Source organism: Dromiciops gliroides, chromosome 4 (genome assembly GCF_019393635.1).
Source record: "Dromiciops gliroides isolate mDroGli1 chromosome 4, mDroGli1.pri, whole genome shotgun sequence".
Lineage (NCBI taxonomy): Eukaryota > Metazoa > Chordata > Mammalia > Microbiotheria > Microbiotheriidae > Dromiciops > Dromiciops gliroides.
Genome location: NC_057864.1, coordinates 106,178,750 through 106,201,279, shown reverse-complemented (window position 1 = coordinate 106,201,279; position 22,530 = coordinate 106,178,750). Strand labels below are relative to the sequence as shown.

The following is a 22,530-nucleotide window of genomic DNA, read 5'->3' as shown; positions in this document are numbered from 1 at the left end:
TAGTACATTATAATAATTAATGGTATAATTAATAATTATTAATTAACAAAATTGATGCACAAGTTAAGTGAATACATAAATATCTTTGGTGAATTAATTCACCTGAACAAGATGAACTACATCCTTGGATCCTGAAAGAACTTAGCAGATAAGATGTTGAAGCCACTGCTGGTGATACTTGAAATATCATGGAAAACATAAGAAGTACCACAAGATTGGAGAAGGGCAAATGTTATACCAATTAAAAAACAAAGAGAACAAAATCTGCAAACTAAAAACCACAAAAAATTTTGATTCCTAGGAAAATTCTAGAATGGATCATTAGAGAGATAATTGGTGGACATCTAACAAAGAAAGCAGTGCTTACAAAAGAGCCAACATGACTCCATCAAGAATAGGTCAACTGCTAAGTTTACCTAGCATCCCCCAAAAGAGAAAAAGGCCTATTTGTACAAAAACATTTCTAGCAACTCTTTTTGTGGTGGTTAAGAATTGGAAATCAAAGGAATGCCCATTGATTGGGGAATGGCTAAACAAGCTGTGGTATATGATGGTGATAGAATATTATTGTACTATAAGAAATGACAAGCAGGATGATTTCAGAAAGGCCTGGAAAGACTTGTATGAACTGATATATAGTGAAGTGAACAGAACCAAGAGAACATTGTGCACAGAGACAGCAATATTGTTTGATGAAGAAATGTGAATGACTTAACTATTCTCAACAATACAATGATCCAAGATAATCCCAAAGGACTATTGATGAAATATACTATCCACCTCCAAAGAAAGAACTGATATTTGTGTTAAAATAATGGAATGTGATAGATGAGATTTAGCAAATACTCAGGGGCCCACCTGGAGGTTAATTTAAACTGATTGAATTGGATAAGGCAACTGACTGCTGAATGGATTACTGGCTGACTTCTAGTTAAGCACATCTGGCTGGTACTTAAGGGTACTTAAGAAAGTAATTGTTCTCAGAAGCTAACAACTTTGAACTTTGACCACCTTCAGGCCCAGTGAACCAATGCATTTGAATGACACTAGCCAATCAACTTGAAGAACCTCCCATTTCTGGGAGGAGAACAGGAAGGAGGAATCCAACTCTGGCGAGAGAGCTCGGCCTCTTTGGCTTCGAGACATCATTGTGGTGGCAGGGAACTTCACAGGGGAGTTTAGGAAGGCAAGGATTTCAGGCTATAAGAAATCTGTTCTCAATCTTTCTCTTTCTTTTACTATCTTTCAATAAACCCTTAAAAAAGCCTATACTCATTTATCAGTGATTTTAGTCAGTTCCCCCCCAAAACTGGGGGGACAGATTAGAACCCACATTTAGAATTTTAAATTATACATGTTGATGGAACACAGACTGAAGCATGCTATTTTTCACTTTCATTTTTTTCTTTTATTCAAGTTTTCTTATATAAAATGACTAATATGGTAATGTTTTATATAACTGTACATGTATAACCTATACCTGATTGCATACCACCTCAAGGAGAGGGGAAGGGAGGGAGGGAAGAAGGGATAAAAAGAGGAACCCCAAACTATAAATAAAAGTGTTTATTACTTAAAAAAAAGAACGGGTCATGCCAGAATAACCTTCTCTCCTTTTTTCAGAATTACTAATATGGTACATGTTGTGAATATATCTTACTTAGATTTTAGGGAAGCTTTCTAGTAGAGACTATGAAGAGGTATGGATTAAACAAATATACAATTGGATGAATCCAGACTTGACTGCATGGTTAGACTCAAAGAGTCAGGCCTGGGTTCACATTCAGCCTCAGACACTTACTAGCTGTGCAACCCTGGGCAAGTCACAACCTCTTTCAGCCTCATCTATAGTTTCCTCACCCATAAAATGGGGATATAGGACCAACATCTTATAGGGCTATTGTGAGGACCAAATGAGATAATAATCATAAAGCACTTAGCAAAGTGCCTGATGTATAGTAAGTACTGTATAAATGTTAGCTGTAATTATCCAGAAGATTGTGTGCAGAGACTGTCTTTTGTCTCTTTTTGTATTTCTAGTTCTTAGCACAGTGCCTGCCACATAGTAAGTGCTATATAAATAATAGCTAACATTATTATTACATTAAAATAGTCAGGCATGGATGGGAGTTATTATGAGAATAGTATGAAACAATATTTATAAAGTTCTTTTCATAAATTAAAGCTCTTTGTAAGTACTATTACTAATAAATAAGAGGGCCAAAGCTGTGCCCCCCAGAATGCCAATACTGTCCCTTGTGTACCTGATGCCTAGCTCCAGACCTCCCCCCTACTCTGAAATTTCCAGCCCCTTTGTTCCCTGATGGTCACCTCCTCTCAGTTCTCATTCCACCAGCACTGTCCCCCAAGGGTATATCCTTATGAGACTATAGATGCCATGTCCTTTAGATGAAAAGGAAAAAAGGAGTGTACATTTGGAACAGAAGATGGGGGGAGGGGATGGTAGAGGAAGGTAGACCTGATGCTGGCTTCCCCATTTCACACTCATGTGCTAAACCAGGAAGAGCATTGGATGGGGAGGGAAGAGGCTTGATTCTCCATCCTGCTCTATCATTAATTAGCTCTGAAATCCTGGGTGAGCCTCTTCACTTTTGTTTTCTCATATTAGAATCAGAATCTCACACTGGGGAGGGACCTCAGAGGTCATTGAGTCCAACCCCAACTGGAATTTTTCCTACAATACTCCCCAAAAGAATTCAGCTTGAGCACTTTCAGTGATAGGAGACCTACTATCTGCCAGGCACCTTATTCCTCACCTGGGACCACTCTGATCAGGGTAGTGGAGGAGGCAACTTGGTGCTGCAGTGGTTACAGCACTGGTCCCAGAGTCAGGAAGACTTCCAGACTCAGATACTTCCTAGCTGTGTCATTCTGCACAAGTCACTTAATCTCAGTATACTTATCTGTAAAAGGGGATAATAATAGCACTTACCTCCCAGTGTTGTTGTAAGGGTCAAATGAGCCAACAAATATAAAATGCTTATTACAGTGCCTGCTTACATAGTAAATTACTTACATAGTAAGTGATATGTAAATGTTAGGTAGTAGTAGCAGCAGCAGTAGTAGTAGAAGAAGATATTCCTAGAGTCAGAAAGACCCAAATTCAAATATGACCTCAGACACATCAATTAACAGTGTTTGTTGTTCATTAGCTTCAGCCGTGTCTGGTTCTGTGTGACCGCATTTAGGCTTTTCCTGGCAAAGGTCCTAGAGTGCTTTGCCATTTCTTTCTCCTGCTCTTCTTATAAACGAGAAATTGGAGTAAACAGGTTAAGTGACTTACCCAGGGTCACACACCTAGTAAGTGTCTGGGCTGTTTTTGAAGTCGAGAAGATAAGTCTTCCTGACTTTAGGCCCAGCACTCTATCTCCTGCACCACTTAGTTGCCCAGTTAACAGTGTGACCCTGTTCAAATCACTCAACCTCTTTCTGCCTAAGTTTCCTCTTTTGTAAAAGAAGGCCATTGGACTGGATGACAGCTAAATTTCCAGCTCTTCATCTGTGACTTTTTGTAATGTACCAAATCTTTAAGCACCACGCAAATGTTAGCTATTATGTTGGAATCTTGGGGAAACACTAGATAGAATGCTGGAGTGGCAGTCAGGAAGAAGTGAGTTCAAATCCAAGCTAAGACAGTACTAGCTGTATCATCCTGGACAAGTCACTCAAGTCTCTGTCTGCTTCTGTTTCCTCATCTGTAAATTGGGATAGTAACAACACCTACCTCCTGGCTGTATTTTTAGATTCAAGTGATATAATATTTGTAAAGTACTTTGCAAAAATTGAAGCGGTAGATAAAACGGATGATGATGATGATGACCCTTAATATTTGAAGACATTTATCAGACAAGCTTTCTAAAAGGGATGGGGAGGTCAAATGCCATGCCCTATAAGGCGCTTTCCAGCTCCAACATTGTCCAGGGCCAAGCCTCCCCACAAAGAACACGCTTCCCTGGGGCTGGTGAAGAACAGAGTTTATTTAAGCAGTAAACACTTTGTACAATATGTACTACCCAGATATCGCCCAGCTGACATTACAGACATGGGGCAAACAGTCACAATAAATTAGAAGAGAGCTAGGACCTTCCCATCCCACAGAGATGGCAAGGGACAAAACAAGGAATTTTTCAACAAGCTCATCCAAAAGGCATAAATAAAGTAGGAAGCTATCCGGGAACTTTAAAGGAAAGACATCTCCCAGGTGGGACTGGACAGCCTGACACTGCCAATGAAATCCCACATCATGGGTTCCTGCCTGCCCCTAGCCAAACCTAGCACCTCCCCATAAATCCCTTCAGTGAAGACAAAAAAGCAAATCATTCTATATTCCCCTGATAAAATACTCCTGTGTAGACTAAACACCCTTCCCATCATCTTTCTCTCCCTTTATGCCCACCCCTCCCCCACCCAGATTTGGCTTGACCATCACTGGTACCTAGACCACATGTCCTAAATTTGTCAGTTCTGTCCCACTTTCAAGAAAATCAAGTGGGTTTTTAATGAGACATTGCCAAAAGGTTATCCCTTCACAACCCACATGTCCTGATTTTTGTTTTTAGAGAGTGTGGTCTCCGTACTGGTTAGGCCGATAATGTCCAGCTTTCTTCTAAGGGTAGAGAATTGTCCTTCAGCCATCAGTTAGCAGCAGCCTTAGGTCGGTAGTTCCGGCTGATCCAGGATAATAAAATGTCTAGTTCCCCCAGGGACTTAATTGCTGCAGCTTTTATCTCCATCTGAAATAATAATTAATAATCACCAAACTGGCATTGTTTAGCATTTTATACTTTCCAAAGCATTTTTCTCTATTCACCTACTACTTCATGTACAAAAAAGAGAAACTTTTTTTTTAAACTAGGTGATCTCTAAAATGCCTTCTGGGGCAGCTAGTTGGCACAGTGGAAAGAGCACTGAACCTGGAGTCAGAAAGACTCATCTTTGTGAATTCAAATCTGGCCTCAGACACAACAGTCATTCGACCCTGGGCAAGTCATTTAAACCTGTTTGCCTCAGTTTTCTCATTTATAAAGTGAGCTGGAGAAGAAAATGGCAAACCACTCCAGTATCTTTGCCAAGAAATCTTTAATGGGGGCACAGAGAGTTGTACTCAACTGAAATGACTGGATAATATAAAAATATATATATATATATATATATGTATATATAATATATATATATGCACACACAAACATATGCATATCTATGTGTGTATATCTGTATGTATGTATATATTTGGCTCTGGAATTGTAATTTCATTGGCATAGGGGCTTCCTAATGAGAAGACTGCCCCATCTACCACTAGATGAACACCACTGGGTAAGTTCTAGTTACTTACAGAGTTGTTGGGTCACTGAGAAATTAACTCATTAACCATGGTGGGCCACACAGTCAATATGTATCAGAGGTGAATTTGAACCCAGGTCTTTCTGAAACCTAGGCCAGCTCTTAATTCCATTATACATACTGCTTCTCCTTGTCTCATATAGTTAATTACAATTCTTTGCCCACCACCCCCAAAAAAGAATCTACAAACGTTCATTTTGTAGACTGGAAGCTCTTTTAGGGCAAGGGTCAGTTCTTTGTATCCCAGTGGTTAATATCTAATACACACGGAACACTTGATAGTTGTTTCATTATTGAAGTAAGCTCATGTCCATTCTGATTCAGCATAATATACACTTTCCCCCCTTATCATGCCTCAAGGCAGTTCTCATGTCTGACTCTCTTGTATACAGTGTCCCAAAAGTCTCAGTGCAGACTGACTGAAATCTTTGGGACACACTAAACATGCTTCCACAGTTTCCTACTTGAGAGAGCCTTCATGTACCCTCTAAATCATTATTATTTAGGAGACATCATTATTTCTCATTTGACAGATCCAAGGACCTTGGGGTCCAGAGAAGGGAAATGACCCATCCTAGATCATACAGCTAGTTAGTTGCAGGGCCAGTCCTTTATCCCAAGCTGCTCCTCTGGAAGGATGAGAATTTCTTTTTCAGTCAAGTAGTACAAATATTACTATTCCCATTTTATTGATGTAAAAGCTAAGGCTCAAGAGATATGAGTGACCTGCCCAAGGTCATTCATTGATTCAACAAGCATTATCAAGTGGGACTCTGATCAAGACAGGGAGCATAGCTAATGAGTGGCAAAGCTTGGGTTCCAATTCTGGTCTTCTATTCAGGGCTCTTTCCAATCTCTGCTCCTTCTTTAAATGCTTGTCACACCCAGCTTTCATGGCAGGGACTGGAGAGGTTGGTATTTAAAGCTGCAAAAATCAGGTGGGATGTCTGGTTGGGGCTGATGCAAATGAGAATTGCCTTGGCATGGTGGAGGGGCTTGGTGTTTAATGAGGCAAGCTCTCTTGTAAGTCTGATCAGGCCCATCTGTGGGCCCACTCACAGATGTGTCCATACCCTCCTGTCCCCAGACTAGTTACCTGCTTATAATTTCTGGCAATGAGTTGAAACTTCTCGGTGACTTCTTTTCGACAATGACAATTCCTCTCATTCTGCTGTGACAAACAAGGGGAGAAATCCCAAGTGATGAAGATGGTCTGAACCTGAGCTTACCTACCACATGCCTCAATGCCCCTCTCCCAAACCACTCCAACATTACCCACCCCACCACCCAGCATTTTCTCCCATGACAAAAGGCACAAGTGGATAAATGCTGGACTGTCCCCAAAGAAGGGCCCAAAGAGCTTTGAGGAACTTGAATAAATTGCTCTTAACAGATATTTCTGTCATGTCTGACTCTTTGTGACCACATTTGGGATTTTCTTGGCAAAGATAGTGGAATGTTTTGCCATTTCCTTTTCTTTTCTTTTTCTTCCTTCCTTCCTTCCTTCCTTCCTTCCTTCCTTCCTTCCTTCCTTCCTTCCTTCCTTCCTTCCTTCCTTCCTTCCTTCCTTCCTTCCTTCCTTCCTTCCTTCCTTCCTTCCTTCCTTCCTTCCTTCCTTCCTTCCTTCCTTTCTTTTTTTTTTTGTGGGTCAATGAGGGTTAAGTGACTTGCCCAGGGTCACACAGCTAGTCAGTATCTGAGGTCAGATTTGAACTCAGGAAGATGTCTTCCTGACTCCAGGCCCAGCACTCTGTGTACTATGGTGCCACCTAGCTGCTTACTTAATAATACCTACCTCAAAGGATTGTTGTGGGGATCTCATGTGATAATATTTGTAAAGTATCCTGCAGACCTTAAAGTGTTATATAAATACCAGCTATTAATATTAATTTATACTATATACTGTATTACTAAGTAATTCATATTTTATTTTTATTTTTTGCAAGGCAATGAGGGTTAAGTGACTTGCCCAGGGTCACATAGCTTAGTAAGTGTCAAGTGTCTGAGGTCGAATTTGAACTCAGGTCCTCCTGAATCCAGGGCCAGCGCTTTATCCACTGCACCCCCTAGCTGCCCCTTAAGTAATTGATATTAATACTATTCCTTGACAGTTTTAAAGAATTTCCAAAATGCTTTCCTATCCATTATCTCATTTGGGTCTTACAATGCCCTGTGAGGTATCAATAAATAGTCCCATCTGACAAATGAAGAACTGAGGCTCAAAATAATAAAATGGCTTGCCCCAGTCCACACCATTAGAGAAAAGACTAAGACCAGAGCCCAAGTGCCCAGATTCCCAGTCTAGTACTTTTTCTGCCATCCCATATTGAATTCATATAAAAGGCTTTCGTCTAGGATATACAACTCAGAAGGATTTGTCCAGAGCCTGGAAAGGGGCTAAGACCAGAGAGGAAACCCCAAAGAGTCTATAATTCAGGGTACTGATGTAGCTAAGATGGATTCCTCAGAACTCATTCTTCCCCCCATTATCTCATCACCATCTCCCAAATTTCTTGGTTGTCACTTAACCTAAAGACTTTGAGGTATGTAGGTCTAAGAAAGTCTACACTGGTCACACCCCCCCCCCACTTTTCTGAAGGGAAGAGAGAGCTGGTAACTCTGGTACAGGCAGAAGAAAGAGCAGGCAAACAATAGAGAGGCAACCACTTCCCAGTCTTCCCAGAAGGCTGTGGGGTAAGGGAATGCCCAAGGAAGACAAAATGGATTGTTTTTGGACCTAAACTTCAGTTACACTTCAGTAGCACTATATTGTGGTGGAAAAAGGACTAGTCTTGGGATCCAAGCACTTAGGTTCATATCTCAGCTCTGTGACATACTTTCTATTCTTTTTCTTTTCTTTTTTTTTGGCAGGGCAATTAGGCTTAAGTGACTTGCCCAGGGTCACACAGCTAGTAAGCGTCAAGTGTTTGAGGCCAGATTTGAACTCAGGTCCTCCTGAATCCAAGGCTGGTGCTTTATCCACTGTACCACTTAGCTGCCCCGGTGACATACTTTCTATCTGACATTAAGTAATTTATTTAATCTCTCTATGCCTCAGTTTCATCTTTCAAATGTGAATACTAACGATTTGTCCTGTCTATCTCACAGGGCCAAATGAAAGCATGTATATGAAACTCTCCCCTGTTCTCCCTTCCCCTCCCTAGCATAGAGTTCTGTACCTAACCAGGACTTAATAAATATTTGCCAAATAGATGATGAACAAACAAGGCCTGACTCATCGCTCCAAGGAACAAAATAGGCTGAATGGCTAACTAGTGAGGTGACCAAGTGAGATGGTTACTCACACATTGCTCCAGGGCATTCCGAAGACGGAGGAAAGAATTGGCGATGGTACTGAGACCCCTTTGGATTCTGGGGTCTGATTCCTCATGATTCCTGAAGACCTTGTCCACATAGAAGCCCAGGAGTTCTTTGGTCATGCAGCACACATCTGAGGGCTAGAAACAGAAATCCTTCTCACTGCCTGGAGAGAGCCACCACCAGCCCATGCAGTCTGCTTCCCCCATGACCCCAGAGACCTGGACAGCTGAGAGAAAGCCTGAACACTCCAAATCTACTGAGATTTTTTTTTTTAAACAGAAGATCTCAGTAGGTTCACCCTCCTCCCCTACTAAACCAACACCAAAGAAAGAGAGGAATAGAACAGGGAATTTTGGGGGACAGGGGTGGGGTGTTGAATTCCTTTGACTCTCGTTGTCGGTCAGTTGTTTAGCTGTACCCAACTCTTCATGACCCGATGGACCATACTGTCCATTGGGCTTTCTTGCTAAAGATATTGGAGTGGTTTGCCATTTCCTTCTCCAGTGGATTACGGCTAACAGAGGTTAAGTGACTTGCCCAAGGTCATACAGCTAATCAATGTCTGAGGTCATATTTGAACTCAGGTCTTCCTGACTCTAGACTCAGCACTCTATCCACTAAGCCACCTAGCTGCCTCCTGGAAGGGACTCTAGAGGTCATCTCATCCACCCAATACAGAAATTCCTTCTACAACATCTCTGACAAGTGCTTATCTATCTTCTACTTGAATACTTCTAGTGACTGGGGAACCCATTACCACACAAGGCAACCCACTACATTATTACATAGCTCTAATTGTTTGAAAGTTACATTCAGTCCAGCAACTGCATCATAGTACATGTCTGTAATCTCTGCTGTTGAGAGAGGCTAAGGTTCTGATCCCTTGAGTTTGGGAGTTCTGAACTTTGATGGGCCAAACCAATATGTTACCTGCATTGTGTGGGCCCAATATGGTGAGCCCAAGAGAGCAGGGTGGGGCACCAGGCTGGAGAAGGAAGAGCAAACCAGGACAGGTTGGAAACAAAGTGAAGACTTTTGTGCAGATCAAAAGTGAAATAGGGTTATGAGCGGCAGCTGCACTTCCAGTCTGGGGGCAATGGAGAGGAGAGCGGAGGAGAAATGAGAGGAAAAAAAAAGAAGAGAGTGCGGGGAGGAGAGGAAGGGGGGGGGCGGGGAAGGGAGATTGCATGTAGCCTAATCCTGGCTCTCTTCCACTTCCACCTATTGCTCCTAGTTCTGCCTTCTGGAGCCAAGTAAAATAAGCCTAATTACTCTTCTACATGACAGCCCTTCAGTTGCTCAGACAGCTATTACATCTCTCTAAAGACTTCTTTAGGCTTTTGTTGTTCAGTTGTTTTTCAGTCCTGTCCAACCCTTCATGACCCCAATTAGGGTTTTCTTGGCAAAGATACTGGAGTGGTTTGTCATTTCCTTCTCCAGCTCATTTTATAGATGAGGAAACTGAGGCACACAGGGTTATGTAACTTGTCCAAGGTAACACAGCTAGTAAGTATCTGAGGCCAGATTTGAACTCAGGAAGATGTCTTTTTTTTTTTTTAGTGAGGCAATTGGGGTTAAGTGACTTGCCCAGGGTCACACAGCTAGTAAGTGTTAAGTGTCTGAGGCTGGATTTGAACTCAGGTACTCCTGACTCCAGGGCCAGTGCTCTCCCCACTGCGCCACCTAGCTGCCCCTGGAAGATGTCTTTTTAACTCCTAGCTCTGTGCCACCTCAGGCAGTTGGCAAATATTTGCGTACTTACTATGTGCTAGGTACTAGCTAACTGTGCTAGACCCTGATCCATATGACAGTCTTCATGTCAGTGTTCCAAGCCCCTTCACCATATTAGTCACCCTACTTTGCACCAGCTTCAGTTTATCTTTAGAAATGTGATAACCATCCCAACGACTGCACACAATACCACAGTTGTGGTCTGATCAGCCCAAGGCAAAGTGAGGCATTATCTTCCTCATTCTGGACATTAAAACAGCCTAAAATGAACTTCACTTCTTTCTTAAAAAGCAGTAACTTCCCATTTTTTGGATAATTATTGAGTTTCCAGCCCCAAGACAACCAGGTTTTTCCCCCAGGAACTGCTGTCAGTTCCCTTTCCCCATCACATTCACCACTGACTCTTCTGAAACCTGTTACATTTCATCTTGTTAACTATAGCCCTTTGTTCACATACATCTTTTCAAATCTTGTTCCTCTCAATCAACATATTCTTCCTGGTGTTGTAAGCTGCAAAATGGATAAGCATTCTTCAATCAAATCACTATATGTGTGTGTGTGTGTGTGTGTATACACACATATATATGCATATATTTTTTTAAATTAAAAACAAAAACCTGACAAAAAGGACAGGCCACTGGAGATGAGGAGGTCAGATAATCTGAACATCAACGAAGCTAAATAATCGAGATTTTGAAGGGGAAAAACCCTGTATTTTACTTCAACAGACTCCTTACTACTTCATCTCTATATGTTCAATCAATCAATCAATCTTTATCAGGACCCTATTATGTGCCAGGCACCATGCTAAGTGCTAGGGATACAAAAAAGAGTCAAAAAACAGTCCCTGTCCTCAAGGAGCTTATAGCCTAATGGAGGAACCTCTCCTTCCACCAATCCATCCTTCATATGACTGGCAGACCAAAACAAACAAAACCTACAATCTACTTCACTTTCAACATTCCAAGCTGAAATCCAAAAATTTATGAGGGCTTCCTATTGCATACACGATGAAACTCAAATTCAATTTAGCTACCAAAGCCCTCTACAATTTGGTTCTACTTTGCTCCTCCCAACCCTCTTCCCTAATACTCCCTAATACCCACCTTACACTCCCATCATTTCAGTCTCATTCCTATCTATACCCCCATTCCTTCAAGGCTTAACCCACCTCCTCCAGGAAGTCTTTCCAGATAATTGTCCAATGATGAGTAGGTATTGCTGGCCAGGTCTGACAAGGTTTAGAGGTTTAAGGAAGGAATCAACAGGGAGAAAAACTAACTCCTTCTTCTGACCACCCCACCTCTTTGGAATTTGGGGGTGTGACCACTCTTCCCTTTCTCCTTGCATCATGAAAAGCTACTCCTCAGTCACCACCCTTGCTCCACTGAGCACAACTGGGGAGAAAATAATGGACGGAAAATACAACCCACAAGTTCCCTTCCTCCTCACCAGGCAATCTATCTATCTGTCTGTCTGTCTGTCTATCTGTCTGTCTGTCTGTCTGTCTGTCTGTCTGTCTGTCTGTCTGTCTGTCTATCTATCTATCTATCTATCTATGTGTGTGTATATATGTATGTATGTGTATATATACATATATGTATATATGTATATGTATATGTATATAAATAAAATCCCTAGTTATTTTAGGCAAAGGGGTCAGACTTCTGCCTCCCTCTCTGTACCAAATCCTAACCATTCATTGACTCCCTCTGTTGCCATCTCTTGATAGCAGTTAAGACTACACATAGATCATCTAGAAGGTATGACATGCTGTTGTTTTATATCCAAAATCAAGCACCAGGATCAACTCTAAGAAATACAGAAACTGTGTGGCTACCTTACCACTTTAGTCCCCTTCCTAAGTACCTCCTATCAGACCACACACAAATCACTGCTTTTGCTCCTTTCTTTTTTCAAATCTGCCACTTTATATCTTGGCTCAATGACCCTCTCCCTGGAATCCTGGTGCTCATTCTCATGATTGCAAATTCAAGAGGTTCCTTCTGGCTCATGGGAGTTGAGCTCTCATCGTGAATTTCTCCATGTCCCGGGGACTCGGGTTACACCCCCTTGCCTGAATTCCTACAGAACGTAGACATTATAATAATAAATTATAATGATTATAATACTAGTTGTCATCATAATATAATTATAAAGTGTAATTTTAATAACCCATAGTTCAGTACTTCACTGCCCTTTAACCATTTCAGGTGTTTTCTCTCTACAACTGGATTAGACTGAAAATTTCTTGAAGGCAGGGAGGACAGCCTATCAATCTCTTCTCCTCCGTTTGCCCCATCCTATCTAGCAGCCCACCAATTCGCAATGTCCTCTTTAACCCGATGTGGAGCAGGGGGCACAATGGTTACAAAGCCCATCCAGATGGAAGGGGAAGACACGGCCGCCGATGCTGCTGGCTTAACTGAGCCATCAGTCAGCGAGGGGTCGTTCACAAAGTGTCTGTCTATTATACTTTCAAGTGCTGGTGCGGTACTGTTTGCAGGCTCAGCCAACCAGAGTCAGAGGAAGAGCAACCCCGGAAGGACGCTGGGCTTTGCAGAGCCTACTTTCGCGTAGTTCGGGACCGACGTCCGCAGCCCCGCTACGCTCCACCCCCGCACCAGGCATCTTGGTGCCGACTCAGTGAACTGTCCGGGCTGTGGTCCGACACTTAGTCAAGCAGCCCGTATTCCAGGCCTCCTGCTGAGACCAGCTGCTGGAGAAGTGTTTCTGAGCAGGCTGACTGCTTTGGCAGGCACAGAGTCAGAAAGATGAATGACTCCAGCCAGCTATCTATGCTCATTACTTTGAAAAGAGCCAGAGCTCGTGGAGTGATAAGACGTCCCAGCCTGTTTCCCTAGACTAAAACAAACAAAACAAAACAAAACCCACCGACAAAAAAAAAGCCAAAAGCCCCTCATTTGGAACTCAAAAATCATATGCCTCATTCCTAGGACCGGGTAGGGTGAGCTAAAGATCAGGCACTTCTGGGTCTTTCAAAGAGGATTTTTCGACATAGAAAACCAGCGACAAGTGAGAAACTGGGGCCAGATAAAGAGTAAATGAGAGCTAGAACAGCACAGGCCTCTAGCCACTGAGCCACTAGCTGCCTCTGAAAACGAATGCCCTCTCTTATGCTGTGACTTTATCCATGGAGCAGCTAGGTGGCGCCATAGTGCACAGAGTGCGGGACCTGGAGTCAGGAAAAATCTGCCTGAGTTCAAATCTAGCCTCAGACACTTACCAGCCCTGTGACCCCGGAGAAGTCACTTAATCCCGTTTGTCTCAGTTTCCTCATCTGTTAAATGGGCCGGAGAAGGAAATGGGCAAACCTACTTCAGTATCTTAGCCAAGAAAACCCCAAGTGGAGTCATGGAGAATTGGGCACAACTGAAATGACTCAACAACAACAAAAGTACCCATAGTCAAACTGTTTTCTCTGAAGCCTCTGTTCTTTCTTCAACTATTTTTGCCCTATATGAAAAAAATATCCTAGTTATGCCTCTGCCTCCACTAATATCCTGTCTCTACAAGGTAGAAAGCAGATCCTGGTATCTAAAAAGCTAAATTGATGAAGTGCAACCTGCTAAACTCAGGTTTCTATTACAGCCAGACTATGGCTAGGATCTCGGGACCAACCCAACCACATTGTCAGAGGCTTATCACCAGACTGGCCTCAGGATGATAAATTTTTGTATCACCCCAAGTCTTAAAGAATTTCTAAGTCAAAGAAGGACTGTGATCTGCACAGGTGGAGGGGGTGCTCACAGTGAAGTCATAGGCCAGCAGATGACTATGAAATATTAAATGCTGTCTCTGGACTACCACAAGAAGGAAGTATACCTCCCTGGGTTGATACCCTGAGATGAAGCTCTGACTACCCTGCCCTAGTTACACCTAAAGGGGAAGATCTATGAAGTTATGTATTAGTATATATAATAACACCAAAATACAAAGCCATTATGTAAAGATTTCACTTAAATTAATTAGAAAATAACAATAAGGTATTTCTTTTGTTTCACAAGGAGATTTTTCTTTATAGAAAATGGAACTTTGGGTGTCAAACCTGGGGGACTTTGAGCAACTGTCCCTTTTGTGGTTATAATACACCTCTGGGGGGGGGGGACAGCTAGGTGGCACAGTGGATAAAGCACCAGCGTTGGACTCAGGAGTACCTAAGTTCAAATCTGGCCTCAGACACTTGACACTTACTAGCTGTGTGACCTTGGGCAAGTCACTTAACCCCCATTGCCCCCCCCCAAATAAAATAAAAAATAAATAATACACCTCTAGGGAAGAGGAGCCAAATTCCCAAATTTATGCCATGTCAGTTGCTCTACTGAGTAAACTCAAGTGGTTCCCTCTTACCTCTAGGATCAACTCCTTTATTTGACATTTCAAGTTCTTTAAAATCTGAGATCAACCTACCTTCCCAGTTTTATTATACATTACTCCTCCTTACACAGACTATAATCCAGTCAAAATGGCTTTACACATAGCTCCGGTGACTTGCCCAAGGTCATACAGCAAATAAATTGCAGATGTGGGACTCAGAATCCAGTCTCTTGAATTCAAGTCTAGTGTTTTCTGGATCTCGGTTTCCTTATCCGTAAAATAAGGATTCATAAAAAGATATCTCTATGACCTCTTTCCCACTGAAAAACCAATGACCTTTAGAGTATTGCAATCTTATGACTATAGAATCTAACTTAATAACTAGTTCTATAGAATAATTTAATAAGAAACTGTTTATAAGCACAGAGATCCTACAAGATAAATAGCACCTTGTTAAACTGAGAGACTAACGGTGACTTTAGAAGGATGCAGTTCCACCTCATGGTGGGCTCTGGACATTGGTTTGGGGTTAAATATTGGGCCAGATCCTGCCAAAGAAGAACTTTTCCCTCTGAGCAGGTTTCTGAGAGGTTCTAGGAAGTTCCTGTCCTGGGTACACAAATTGACTTTAACTTTTCAACACCTCCCAAGTTGGCAAAAAGGCTAGGAAGGGACAGAGAAGGGACACACTAGGTGCTGACAGCAGGAACCCCTGGAGTTTTTTCCCACATAAAGGTAGTTTGCATGGGGCAATACCGTGATGTTGTACAGGGTCTCAGATGCAGACAGGATGGTGACATTCTGAAAGACATCCTTCACTTGCTACAAGGGGAGACATAAGAGAGAAGGGGAGAAAAAGGTGATGAGCAAATCACAGAATCATAAACTGAGAGGACAAAGGGAACCTCAAAGTCATCTAGTCCAACCCCCTCATTATATAGATGAGCAATCTGGGGTCTAGAAAGGCTAACTGACTTGTCCAAGGTCATACAGACAGAAAGAGATAGAACCCAGATTCAAAGCCATGTCTTCTGACCCCATATCCAACACTCTTGTGATACAGTGGCTAGAGCACTGAACCTGGATTCAGGAAGAACAGAGTTCAATTATAATCTCAGCCACTTACTTGTTGGGTGACCCTGGGCAAGTCAAGCTATCTGACTCAGTTTCCTTATCAGTAAAACGGGCCGATAATAGTCCCTACCTTTTGGGGTTGTTGTGAGGATCAAATGAGACAATTTTTTAAAGCACTTTGCCAACCTTAAACTGCCATATAAGGGCTAGGTGGTTATAATGATATTCTCCTGGATCCTGGCTAAAATTATATTCTCCTAGAGCCTGCCAGGAGGCACTTGTTTTAAATAAGGTCTGGGGCATATCTGTTGCTTTTGTTGTTCAATTGTGTCTGACTCTTTGTGACCCCCATGGACCATACTGTCCATGGGGTTTTTGTGGCAAGGTTATTGGAGCAGTTTGTCATTTCCTCCTAATTGGAGATTAAAACAAGCATAGGTTAAGTGACTTGCCCAAGGTCACATAAGTATCTGAGGTCAGATCTGAATTCAGGTCTTCCTGACTCCAGGCCCAGCACTCTATCCATTGAGCCACCTGGCTGCCTAGTGCACATCTGTACCCACTCCCATTCCCACCTGAGCCCATACTTACAATTTCGTTCTTTATTCCCTGGAAGCTCTTTTCTATATGATGTACATCCACAGAGATCAGACACCTCCTGAGAGACCAGGCATGTGTTAGCCACAGAAAAAGGGTTACACACAGAAGAGAGAGAGGAAATCCAGAGAGCTTCATTGTCCTGAAGGAAATGGGAGGTAGCTGCCCAACTGGAAATACTTCTGAGAGAAAATGAAAAAAAAAATCCTCCATCATCTCTCTTCTTAAACTTCTAAAGTGAAAAAAATATTAAAACCAGTAATATACAATGTGAAGATTTGTGAAACTTCATAAAAGCCTGTGTCCTAATCTGACTTTCTTGAATCAATTACATTTTGGTTCCTCTGCTTCCCCTCTCCAATTTACTCATCCCAAAACATGATAAAATGTTTTTAATTCTCAGAGAACACATTTGTCTGAGCATCACTCCGGGTATGAGTCAACAAAGCTCACTTTGTAAAAGGAGTTGGGGTGGGTGGAAAGATTTGTTGTTTTTCACAAGTAAATAGGCAAAAAAGAGCTTTAAAAATGCCCAGGGAATTAAGCAACGCTTCAATTCAACAAATATTTATCTGGAGCCTTCTAAGGGTAAGGCCCTGTATCAACCAGGTGCTGTTAGAACTTTGGACCATATGGCCTTTTTTTTTTTTTTTTGTTAGTGAGGCAATTGGGGGTTAAGTGACTTGCCCAGGGTCACACAGCTAATAAGTGTTAAGTGTCTAAGGTCGGATTTGAACTCAGGTCCTCCTGAATCCAGGGCTGGTGCTCTATCCACTGCACCACCTAGCTGCCCCCTAGAACTTTGAAAAGCAATAAATGTATAGCCACCATCCCCCCACCCCACCCCCAAATGCATTTAGAAATAAAAGTAAAAATAGAAGTCATCAATAAGAATTGTGTTGGGTTTTGTTGTTGTTGTTGTTGTTTTTGGTGAGGCAATTGGGGTTAAGTGACTTGCCCAGGGTCACATAGCTAGTAAGTGTTAAGTGTCTGAGGCCGGATTTGAACTCAGGTCCTTCTGAATCCAGGTCTGGTGCTTTACACACTGCGCCACCTAGCTGCCCCAATGTTTTTTTTTTTAATTACTTAATTCCACCCCAGAGAATCACAATCCTGTCACTATATAGCCCCAATGTGCCTCTCATTTTACTCAGGCTTCAAATTAATTGAAACCAACCATGCAAATTACTCCTCCCCATGCCCCCACCTATACACTCATACACCAAATGAAATGGTAAAGGAGGTGATAAAATAACCCCTCTCAAGTTGGGTAAAGAGAGGCAGCAGCCAGGTACAGTGGAAGGGTCACTGAACTCAGAGTCAGACTACCTGAGTTCAAGTGCTGCCTTTGCCACCATCCAGCTCTATGACCTCTGCCCAATCACTTCCCCTCTCTGGGCCTCAGTTTCCTCCTTTGTAAAAAGAAAGGTGTGGTTCTCATGGGACCAACTATCTCTTATACTGTGGAGCCTTCTATATCTCCCACTGACTCAGGAAATCAGGAGACTCTATTTTCATTTCACCTCTGCCCTTGAGATCAGACACTTGGGATGCTTCTCTTTCTCCGTCTCTCTGTCTCCCTGTCTCTTTCAACTAGAACATCCCATTGGGAGATAGCAAAGCCTATGGGAATAACAATAGGGCTTTCACTGTGTCTTGAATGATCTTCCTCTTCCTTCTTGGGGATGGTCCATCAGGCCATATTTTCCTCTTCACCGGTCCAGCAAGAGCCTCTGCTTAAAGATCTCTAATGGGGGGGGGGGCTAGGTGGCACAGTGGATAAAGCACCAGCCCTGGATTAAGGAGGACCTGAGTTCAAATCCAGCCTCAGACACTTGACACTTACTAGCTGTGTGACCCTGGGCAAGTCACTTAACCCCCATTCCCCCGCAAAAAAAAAAATCTCTAATGATCAGGACCCCCCCATCCACCTCCTGAGACAGCCCATTCTACTTATAGATGGCTTGAATTGTTAAGTACTTTCTCTTCCATCATGTCAACGTTAATTTCTTCTACATTTCCACTTTGGTTTTCCTTTCTGGTACCAAACAGAATTTAATCCCTCTTCCAAATAACAACTTTTGAAATAATCGATGGAAACTACACATTTCTCCTGAGTCTTCTCTTTTCCCAGCTAAACGCACCTAATCCCTTCTATTAATCATCCTATGACTTGGATCCCAGGCCTTTCACATGCTGTTTGCCCTTCCCTGGATGTTCTGAAGCTTATTTATGTCTACTTTTCAATTGTAATGGTCAGAACTGAACAGCACACTGCAGATGGCATCCAGCAAGGTCAGAATACCACAGACCATCACCTCCTTATTTCTAGAAGCTATGACTCTCTTAGTGTGACCCACGACGACATTAGGCTTTTTGGTTACCATAATACACTACTGACTGGGTTGAATTTTTAGTCCACTAAAGTCCTCAAGTCTTTTTTCAAGATAATTGCTGCTTTACCCCACCTCCCTCATCTTTATAATTGAGAAATTGATTTTTTTTTTTTACCCAAGTGTTTTGTCCTTAAGGGTACCCAAGCTTCCCATTTATCTCTATTGAATTTTATCTTATCATAGTCAGCCTGATGTTTTTATCTATCAAGATCCTTTTGTATCCTGATTCTGTCCTACAGCATGTTAATTATCCCTCCCGACTCTGGGGCATCTGTCAATATGGTATTTCATCCCTACCTTCAAACATTAAACAATACAAGATCAAGCACAGATCCCTGAAGCACTCACTCCCTTAGAGACTTCTTGCCAAGTGGACATTGAATGATTAAAACTATTCTTTAGTCTAGCTGCTGATCCAGTTCCAAGTCCATGTAATTGTATTATTGACTGGTCCACATCACTCCATCTTCTCCACAAGAATAGTATGTAACATAATACCAAAGGCTTTGTTATCTCTGATAATCTGATAATCCTTTTACCTACTACCAGTATCTTTAAAAAAAAAAAGGGAATAAAGTTAGTGTAGCCTAACTGCTCTTTGGTGAAGCCATGATGACTCTTTGTAATCTTTGTACTTTTTTTATCTTCATCTTCATTTTTTTTTGGAGGGGAGGGCAATGAGGGTTAAGTGATTTGTCCAGGGTCACACAGCAAGTAAGTGTCAACAAGTATTTGAGGTCAGATTTGAACTCAAGGTCCTCCTGAATCCAGGGCCAGTGTTTTATCTACCTCACCACCTAGCTGCCCCCATCTTTATATTCAGAACCTTGCAGAGAGTAGGTGTTTAATGAGGCAGATAGGTAGTACAGTAAATAGAGTTCTGAGTCTGGATTGAGGGAAAAGTTCAAATTCAGTCTCAGACATTCAACTAGCAGTGTGACCCTGGGCAAGTCACCTAACTTGTCTACCTCATTCCTTAACTGTAAAACAGGAATAAGAACAGCACCTACCTCCCAGAATTGTTATGAGAATCAAATGAGATCATATTTGTAAAGTGATTAGAACTGTACCCAGCACATAGTAGGTGCTACATTTCCTTCCCTTTCTTAGAAGGGCAGAGAGTTGTAGTGGAAAGAACATTGAATTTGGAGTCAGAGGATGTAGGTTTGAATCCCAGCTCAACTATTTTCCCAGGTGGGTTACAGTTTCTAAATCTACAGAATGAGGGAGATGGGTGACATGGTCCTTTTCTACCACAAATCCTAGGATTCTAATATGGATTGAATTAAATTGGGTGAGAAAACCCAGGTAAACTCAATTCCTGCCCTTTCTCTTTCTCTTGCTACATCTCTCTGGCACAAAGCAAAACCTATTGCAAGCTACTTCAACAAGACAGAGAATTCCTTGCACAGAATCATAGCCATAGAGCTGGGGGAGACCTGAGAGATCATCAAGCCAACTTCCTCATATTACAGATGAGGAAGGTGAAGCTTGGAGTACTGAAATGACTTGCCTAGGGTCACACAAGTAGAAAGTAGCACTCAAAACCTGAACCCAGGTCCTCTAGTGTCAGTGTTCTTTCAGCTACTCCAAATAACATGGTCGTTAACATATGTGAGATGCTTAAAATGAAAGTCCTAAGAGAGCCACAGGTTCATTTTGAAGCACAGGTATATTTGATTCAACAAACATTCATTTAGCATCTATTTTCAGGGTGAAAAACTGTGCTAGGCTCTGAAGCAGATGCCGAGTTTAAACCCTTCCCCAGAAGTCATAGGCTCTTAGATTTAGAAGGGACATCAGAGACCATCTAGTCTAATCTCTTCATTTTCCATCTGTGGAAACCGAGGCCCAGAGAGATGAAGTGATTAGCCCAAGGTTACACATGTAGTTGGTGACAGACAGGATTTGAATGCACACCCTCTAATCCCAAATGCATTGCTTTTTCTACACTGATTCTCTGCCTAAAACACCCCTAGTAACCAGAAAGAAAAATGACTTGGCAGAGAATACATTCTCCTTCCGGCGAGAAACTTCTATAGAGCCGTGGAAACATGCCTGCTCTCTTAAAAAGTTGACAGAGATCATTAAAAAAAGCCAAAAAAACCCCAAAAACCCAAACCCCAAAAAACCTGCAGACAGAGCTCATTCCCCAGCCAAGCAGCCTAGTCCTCACACCCACCCATCTCATGCGTAAGTTGCTTGGCACTTTGCTAAGGAGATGGTTGCCCCACTGAATTCAGATTTCTGAATATATCGACCCTTTGAAAAGATATTGTTGTTATATACATTTCTTCTACCTTCTACCCCTCTTAAAGAAGCTAGTTAGTCTGTATTCCCTGTTTAAAAAAAAGACCAGGGAACTGCTTGATATGACACTCTCCCCACCCCCTACTTATTTAAGGGGGTACTAAATACTATAGACAAGCAGGGTCGTTTACCCGGGCTACATAATCTATGATCCAAAATTATAGAGAGAATTAGGCACCTGTAAAACTCTAAGGAAAGACATAGAGATTATGGAGTAACTCCATCCCACTAAGAAGGATGGGTTTGGATGGCAATGAATAAAATCAGCAGGTGGAAAAATGTGGGTGTCTTACCTCTAGCTCTGGGCTGCTCCAAGCTGTCTCAGTGGCTTGTGCTGTGTGGCATCTGGGGAAGGCTGGTCACTTTTATGCAGGTGGCTAAGAGGAAATGCCACTGAGGTGTGTTGGGTGGGTCTGCCCCTTGGAAAACTTTTTTTCTCCCCAGTTTTCACAGCATCTCTTTCCTTAATTGTTTTCTTTTCTTTTTCTTCTTTTTTTTTTTTTTTGGAGACAACAACTGATTAATCATTATTAAGAAATTCCGTTCCTTCTGGGTCTTGACATGCATTTTCTAAGGAAAATGAACTCCTGGTTCATATGCAAATAAGACTTTCTTGCAATTCTACAACCACAGTGAAAAATTGAAGTTAAATCACTCTCCTCTCTTTTGTGGCATGACGCCAACAGTGTCCTGCAGGCAAACTCCAGTAACAACTCTTGCCAAACAAGTCCTTCTGCCAACCAGCTCCTGTGAAATTCACTGCTGGTGCAATCCGGCCCGCTCAGCAGCCTTGAATGAGGCCATCTATGTCTTCCTTGAGGAACATATGCTGATATAAACCATACATTCACAACCTCATAGAATGTTGACTAGAAAACACCTTACTGATCCTCTAACCCTATACCCTCAATCCCAGGTCCAGCATCCTTTCTATTATATTAGGTCACCTAAGGTTCTTTCCAGTTTGGGTTTGATCTCAGCTCTGCTTCTTATTTACCAGTTAGGTGACCTTGGACAAGTCACTTAACTATCTTGATCTTCATCTTCCCTACTCTGTAAAAGGAGAATGTAGGACTGCCTAGCCCTTCCAGGAGCCAAACTCTATAATCTTGATTTTAAGTACAATGCTCTTTTCACTGTAACAGGCTGTGCATGATATAGTGGGACAAGAATAAGACTTACAGCTGGGAAGACCTGAATTCAAATCCTACATCAAACTTTTTGTGACTATATACCTAGAAAAGGTATTTAATTTCTCTGAACCTCAGTTTTCTCAGCAATAAAAACAGAGTAAATAATAGCACCTAGGATTTTTGTGAGGATCTGTTGAGATAGGTTACTTGTGTAAAGCATTTTTGCAAACCTGAAAATACTATATAGGATAATTTAGTCTAACCAAACC

General features: G+C 42.0%; 1 protein-coding gene across 1 annotated transcript; it reads right to left on the bottom strand.

Moving 5' to 3' along the window:
- Positions 1-4,655: 4,655 nt before the first annotated feature.
- LOC122754661 (interleukin-19-like) lies at positions 4,656-21,473 on the bottom strand. The gene is given in 6 exon segments (XM_044003153.1): positions 4,656-4,754; positions 6,458-6,532; positions 8,667-8,819; positions 15,508-15,573; positions 16,417-16,604; positions 21,422-21,473. Coding segments are annotated over 6 exon segments (633 nt in total).
- Positions 21,474-22,530: the final 1,057 nt, after the last annotated feature.